Source organism: Myotis brandtii, unplaced genomic scaffold (assembly GCF_000412655.1).
Source record: "Myotis brandtii unplaced genomic scaffold, ASM41265v1 scaffold125, whole genome shotgun sequence".
NCBI classification, from domain to species: Eukaryota; Metazoa; Chordata; class Mammalia; order Chiroptera; family Vespertilionidae; genus Myotis; species Myotis brandtii.
In genome coordinates, this window is record NW_005354385.1 from 14465010 (window position 1) to 14472840 (window position 7831).

Consider the following 7831-nt stretch of genomic DNA (forward strand, 5'->3'; position numbering starts at 1 on the left):
AGGCGGGGAACGTTGGAGTCTGCAGCAAGCAAGCCTCCCTGCTCGCTTCAGTGCCTGGCTGCTGGCTGCCATCTTGGCTGACAGTTAATTTGCATATACTCACTGATTAGCCAATGAAAAGGGTAGCGGTCGTACGCCAATTACCATGTTTCTCTTTTATTAGTGTAGATGCTTTTCTCAGGTGTCTGGTGATCCTGGGATGCTCATATTTAACTAAAAGGCTGGTTAGAAGCTGTGAGATCATGGTTAGGTGCTGATTGTAGAGCTCTGTGTCTGATGGTTAGGCTGGGCAGTTTGGTGTGCAACACTGGGTGTTAGTATCTTTAGGGTTTCCTTTTGGGCTGGTTGTCCAGCTGATCTTCTGTCTGGAAAGGAGGGGGAAAGAATCAGCAGGGCTCTCAGTCTTTTGTAAATTGTCATTTAATTGCCAGAACCCTTCCTGCAATCTAGAGACTTCTCCCGGGAATAAAACCCCAGACTTCTGCTGAGGTGGGAGCAGACATAGCCTTCCACTGAACTGAGGCCAGGAGGGGATTTAGAGCTCTAAATGCTCATTAATTCGACATTCAGTCACTCCTGTTTTTATCTTATCTTCACCCATTTACAGAAGTATTGCCAATTCTTAAACTTTTGGGGTCTTTTCCAGGATAAGTAGGCTGCTTCTCAGCTGTTCTTATTGCAAGTTCAGGAAAACACTTTCTCATAACTTAGGTTAGTTAACTCACATCCGTCTACTTTTCCAACTTGCAAAATTTGGTTCCTTTGTTTCTTCTCCCATTCTCTTTTTCTCTAAAGGTTTATGACTTAAAAAAAAAATCAATTTTCTCTCTATTCTAATGGAATGTGGTGAGAGAGAGAGGAACTCTTGTCAGTTTTCCTGAAATCTCTCTTCATTCTTTGTCAAAATATTTAATCTGATTAAATGTTTATGTTTATGTGAAATCACAAAACACACACTATCAGGCTCATAGTAAATGCTCATTGAGTATCTGCTGAAATTGTCAGCCTGAAAATACTGTAACCACCTATTCTAACATTAATTAAACATTTAAAGAAAATCAGCTACTAAAGCTTGTGGGATGTTTTACAATTTTTTTTTTCTTAATGGATCTAAAATTTAGCTGAAATCATTTATTTCTTTATAGAATTTCAAAAATATCAAATAGCATAAAATAAGCCAACTTAATTTTAAGTATTTTTATTTATTTATTTTTATTTTAATGAGCTATTAGCTATGAGAACTTTGTAAGCTTAACTGTGCTGATATAATGTTTTATTTATCAGGGCTATGATATAGTCTTGAATAAATCACATACAAATTGAATGCAATTACAGTAAGGATTTGAGAAATTAAATTCTATTTACTGAGTCCTCAGTTATGGTTCTATAATTACAAAAGTGTTAATATTTCTAATAAACCCTAATTTTAAGATAGTTTTTATTTATTCCTTCTTTCTTTGCTTGCCCCCCCCTTCCTTATCCCCAAGAGGGGAAAACATTTGCTTCAGTTTAGAAACTTACCTTTTCTTACTTAATCAAATTACAGTAAAACTATCAAATGATTTACCTACATCCATTTTCATCTCACTTTACAGTCTATTCAGGGTAAACTAATGTTTCTGAAATGAAGATTTTAGAATTGTCCCTCTGCTTAAAACCCTTCAGTGACTTCCATTGGTCTAAATCTTTAGGTTGGCATTTACGACTTTCATGATCTAGCCCTCATCTGTCTTCCTGATGTCATCATATGCAACTCCCTCACATATATCCCAGGCTTTAACCAAATTGCTAACTCCTTTAAGTTTTGTGATTTTAGTATATGTCAAATGCCTAGTTAAACTCCACTTGTCATTTGTATTAGGAAGACTAAAGCCCTCCTCTATATGATAGCAATTTTCAGTTACTTTATGATTGCTTATTTAATTATCTAAATCCCCTTATTAGATAAGATTAGATTGAAGGTAGCAATTTTTTTTTTTTTATGGATGGCTAATGTTTTAAATTTGCTGATTAGGGTGACTGTATATTTTTGGCAATTTTGAATGTTTTAAGTTAACAACAGAAATTGTCATAATCTTACATAGATTAAATTGTGCAGACTCTAATTCAAATAATAAATATGTTTTACAGCCTTCAGTTTGGAAACCTGCAGGATTATGATTGCCATGTTGGATGTATCCTTGAATAAAAATAGCAAATACTATTGAATAGTTGCTTTTTCATATTAAGGCAGTTGTTGATTATAGATTACCACAGTAAGCCAGAGTTTAAAAATGCTTTGTAAGATCCTGTTTGAATTCCATACTTTTCCAGTTTTACATAGAAATCTATTCATATGCCGAATTTAGCTAACTCTTGCAGAAGCATCCTAATGTGTGTGTGTGTGTGTGTGTGTGTGTGTGAATGATTTGGAGTTTTGGGTTAAGTAAATTCTATTTGGTATCAATTTCATTTTTGTTAATAAAACTGTCAGAGAGATTACACAGGAAAAATGGGATTTAATGAATTCAAAGAACTTTGGACAGCTCTTAATGCCTGGAAACAAAATTTCATAACTATTGATCAAAACCGAAGTGGCACAGTGGAGCATCATGAGTTGAATCAAGCCATTGCTGCTATGGGTAAGAATATTAAAATTCTTTAGCATCCATCCAGGTTATCTTTGTTCTTTGATCAGATGAATCTTAATTGTTTTAATTTTTTAAGTAATAAAGGGATATATTATTTCACCTAGATTGATTTCAAGGTTGTAGGTAAATTCTGACTAAGGACCTTTAACAACAACAAAAACCATTTTATTCACTATTTTTTCAAAAGATGAACTTTCATACATTCTGGATGATAAAGTAACTTCTGAATTTTCTCTGCTGAGCATATTTAAATTTATTCCTCTAATTATTAGTTCTCACTTATTATTTATAGTATTCTTTTGTATCTTGGTAAGACCTCCAATTTGATAATCTAGTTTTTCAGCAGTAAACACCATGGTTTTTGTTTTTGTTTTTTTCTTAAGTAGTAGAGAATACACAGTAGATGCCAAAATACCTCCAAATTAGAAGTATGCATTTTAGAATATTTTTAAATAATTTAATGTTATTTTTTATCAATCTCTGATAAGCTAAGGTTCTAAGTCTACTTTCTTTCAAAAAGTGATTATATACAATGGTGTGTAACTTGCTTAAAGTTAACGACAGTTTTCAGTAAATTTAAGTGTGTTTCTCTTTATGATTTTATTTATACTCATTTCTAAACAAAATACATTTATAAGAAAATTAACTTCTTGAAAGTTAAAATCTGAAACCAATATAATTATCTCAAATTCTAATTTAAAAAAGTAAAAACTAGTTATTTTCTTTGTTTTATAAATGGACATTTTAATTTAATAAATGGTGATTTTAGGGACAATCCTGGCTATATAAACATGTACTATAGTTTATAGAGCCTTAATAATTAATGGATTAAACTTGTTCCTTAATTCAGCATAATATTGGAAAATTAATATAACCTTTTGCAAAAAAGAAAATAGCCAAACAATTCACATAGGCATCCTATATAATAAAAGCCTAATATGCTAAGTGTCTGGTCATCTGGTCGTCCGTTCAACCAATCAAAGTGTAATATGCTAATGATATGCTAAGGCCGCTCAACCGCTCGCTATGCTGTGCACTGACCACCAGGGGGAAGATGCTCTGACTGGTAGGTTAGCTTGCTTCTGGGATACAGCTGATTGGGACTGAGCAAGATGGGCCGGACACACTCTGGAGCCTTTCCATGGTCTCTCTCCAGCTGGCCAACCTCCCATGTCCCTCCCTGGCCCTGATTGTGCACCGGTGGCATGCACCCTTTCGCAATCCGGGACCCCTTGGGGGAAGTCGGAGAGCCGGTTTTGGTCCGATCCCACAGGCCAGGCCGAGGGATCCCACTGGTACACGAATTCATTCACCAGGCCTCTACTATATAGATAAACTTGCTTAATTAGACCTGCTTTCTGATTTAGCTAAACTTTTTCCAGCCCAGTGAAGCACCCCAACTTCTCTTTCAGGTAATTGTCAGCAATATGCAGTAAATATCAACATGAAGCAGATTATTATTGTAGATCCCGCAGGGAGAACAAAGGGTAAAATATTTAGCTGCAGCAGTGTTTGACTATATTCTGCATAGTGAGAAAACATGAAGTTATTTTCAGGGTCCACTATTTCTTCTTTTCAGTCGAGTCAAGTTTCTGAGCTTCCTAAATCTCCATTTTCTGTCTAATGAAAAGAAAATAGGATTCCACCGAGTCTCCTATCTACCTATTCCAGGACTTCTGTGAGGATCAAATGAGATGAGGCACGGGAAAATGCTTACCAGACAATTGGTTAAAGTGTAAAATATTTCCACCTGGCTATAAAGCAAGTCGTGTTCCTGGACTGAAGAAACCCCAAGGAGGCTAGTTGCTAGGGAGAGGAAATTGGGCATTGCTATGTGATGTCATTGCCTGGCACCCACAGCCACTGTTTCTGGGCTGGGCTGTGGGCTGCATTGTGCACCGTGGGGTCTCAGCAGCGTCGGCTGCGATTTGGTGGGCTGTCACTCTGGGGTGGTGGTGGGGCCTGTGTCCCACTTGGGGGAATCCGAGTGTTGCTTTGTGGATGCCAGGTCCGCAGTGCCATTTCTTTGTAAATAGCCAGTGTGCATCACAGCAGCTCCTGCATTGAGCGTCAGCCCTCTGGTGGTCAGGGCGTGTTATAGCATCTGGCTGGACTGTCAGACACTTAGCATATTAGCCTTTTATATATATAGAATATATGCTTTAATTCTCACCTAAGGATTTTTTCCCCCATTAATTTTTAGAGTAGAAGTTGAGGGGGAAAGACAGAGAGAAACATCATTCTGAGAGAGACACATCAATTGGTTGCCTCCTGCACGCACCTTAACCAGGGCCAGGGATAGAGCCTCCAACCGAGATATGTGCCCTTGACTGGAATCAAATTTGGGACCCTTCAGTCCACAGGCCAAGGCTTTATCCACTGAAAAAAACTGGTTAAGGTTCAAAATATATTTTTTAAATCACAAATAATATTTTTTTTTTAGCTTTGACTTTATTAGAAAGTTAGATTTGTGATATTCATGTACCACTATTAATAATTAACAGTTGCTTTGATCAATTTCAGTATGAATGTGTTTTGTTTCTAACATTGTGCTTTGTTCTTAACACGTTTTTTATGGAATGCATTTTGAAAGTTAATTTATTTATGACTATTAACAAGAATGCAGTGTTTGTTGTGGTGTTATGTGCTTAGTATTAGAAGATGTAATTTATCAATCTCTTTTTTTTAGGTTATAGGTTGAGTCCTCAAACCTTAAGTGCTATTGTTAAACGTTATAGCAAGCATGGCAGGATCTTCTTTGATGATTATGTGGCTTGCTGTGTGAAGCTTCGGGCTTTGACAGGTATGGACCATTTACTAGTAAAAGTGGGTACAGTTATTTTTCTTAAGTAATGTTTGTTGCTTTCTCTAGCAAGTTTATATTATGTTTTCCCCTTTATTCACTATTAAATTAATCAGAGTGGTAGGCTTTAAAATTTTTGAAATATACGTAGTGAAAAATTGTTATAGCTCAGTTTTGGAGGTTTTTTCTTGTCTGAGATGCATAATCACTTAAGATTTAATTGAGTATGAAATTATTAATATTTTAGTACCTGGGGACACCAAGTATTTGAAACTATAGATTTTTCAGTTATAATAAAAAAGTAATTTGTTTGTTTAAAGATTTCTTTAGGAGAAGAGACCACTTGCAACAAGGAGTTGTGAATTTCATATATGAGGATGTGAGTATCTTGTGTAAACTTTTGATATTTATCCTGTGTTCTAGAAGTGTTCATGGTTACCAAAAACTATCAAGTGATCCCTGGTACCAACACTGGGAATAATATATTTTGTAGGCCATGTTCTTTTTCAATAAGATTAAATATTGGTACAAATACCAACTTGACTTTATAGTAAACATAAAAAATATTTTAAAATTTTATTACAGGTTTCTGGCAGTTTTTCTTCCAAATCATTTTAAAGGGTAAAACTACCATTATTTTTATGAAGAATAGTTTACTTGTGGTGATCTTTCTTAGTTCTAATAGAGATAGGAAATTTTCATATATAATAGATTATAAAACTATTCATTTCTCATTTCAGATAATTTATTAACCTGAATCCAGCTTTTTAAAAAATTGATTATATAAGAAAGTTATATTTCAAATGTGTTCCAATGTTTTAGTGTTTTTTTTTGTTTTGTTCTTATGTGAAAGTTATAGGGTCGACATTACCCTACTAGCATATACTGGTTGAATTATAAATCTTGGAAAATCAAAGTTTCTCATCTTGTGAAAATACTTTTATGGAATATAATTAATAAAAAAACAAACACGATTTTATTGTTACCAGCTGATGATTTTGCTTATTTATTAGTTTTTGCAGGGCACGATGGCAATTTGAATATCTAGAATTTGAAAACTAAAGAAATACTGTGAATGTTTCTGCTTGGAAGAAATGAACTGGAATACTTAAATTAAAGCTTTTGGGGCTTTTCATGTTTCTACCTATTAAATCTATTCCCTTTATAATATACATATATATATTATACATCTAGTAAAATGTGTTTTTATTTTAATGCACAATTCAAAGCAATAAAAGAGATGCTTTTGTATTTGGGATGTTTTTGCTTTTAAAGAAGTTTTCTCTTGATGGATATCTGTATAATGTCATCAAATATTGGTATATGATTAATTGATGTATATATGTCTTTGCCTTAATTTGAACAATATAAACTTGGAAGAATGTATTTATGAGATTATATAAGAAACTAAATGATGAGAGCCTAGCTAACACTGACTTAAACTTATCTGAAGGTTACAGATTTTGCTTTCAGGTTTTGTTTGTAGTTGTTGGTGTTTGAAGGTCAGCTAGAGGGGCAGTCCTGGATTTTGTGCCATATTCGTCATAGGGTTTGTTCTTATTCACATTATCAGAGAACAAACTCCCAGATCTTTAACTGTGAAGAATAAAATTGTAGTTCCTAAAATTTTATCTTAAATCACCTTAGGTGGAGCATAAAATAACCTATAGTGAAATAAGACTACAGGAGACATCATTTTTCTTTTTTTATTCAATATATTGTATATTTTTCTTCAACATGTCTTGTTGTTTTCTATGGGAAAAAAGTTTTTAATAAACAACTTTTCTCTCTGAACTTTATTTTGTTACTAAAAACAAAGATAACCTAAAATGACATCTTTTGCTACATCTAGATTTTTCTGGAAATGACATTTTTAATGAAATGTCAACATTTAAACTTATTCTATTAAAATAAATTATTGTTTATACATAATGCCAATTGTTAAAAAATCAGATAATTTTCCACTTTGTTTAAATGTTCAGAAATTATAAATTTGACTTTCTTGATGACGTTAACTGCTGGCTTTGGCATTAGTAAACCAATATGTCTTTTGAGCGCATCTGTGTAATGTGGGGTATGGAGCATGGTAGACACCACAGCAATATTGCTGTGTGGTATTACTATGGAAATTGCAAAGTTGGGCCACTAGGATTTTAGCATTTAAAAACCCCTGGAATAAGCTGCTATAATGAAGCAAGCCCCTTTTTTGGCCACACCTTAAGTCTTTCTCAATGAAGGTTTAATAAACATACTTTATCCGAATCTCTTCCTCAGCTTAAAGGTAAATAACAGTAGTCCCCCCTGATCCAGAGTGATACATCCTAAGATCCCCAGAGAATGCCTGAAACCACAGATAGTACCTACATATCCTGTTTTTTTTTTCTATACACACACAGTT

The 7831-nt window shown here is 34.1% G+C and overlaps 1 protein-coding gene across 1 annotated transcript in view; it reads left to right on the forward strand.

Moving 5' to 3' along the window:
- The window catches only part of GCA (grancalcin, EF-hand calcium binding protein), a 17444-nt gene extending 10217 nt beyond the window's left edge, over positions 1-7227 (forward strand). Inside the window, exons 4-8 of the mRNA XM_005859374.2 lie at positions 2131-2174; positions 2474-2621; positions 5320-5433; positions 5754-5812; positions 6447-7227. Coding sequence (XP_005859436.1) covers positions 2131-2174; positions 2474-2621; positions 5320-5433; positions 5754-5812; positions 6447-6473 — 392 coding nt within the window. The 3' untranslated portion in view covers positions 6474-7227. The remainder of the gene's footprint in view (positions 1-2130; positions 2175-2473; positions 2622-5319; positions 5434-5753; positions 5813-6446) is intronic.
- The last annotated feature ends 604 nt before the right edge of the window (positions 7228-7831 follow it).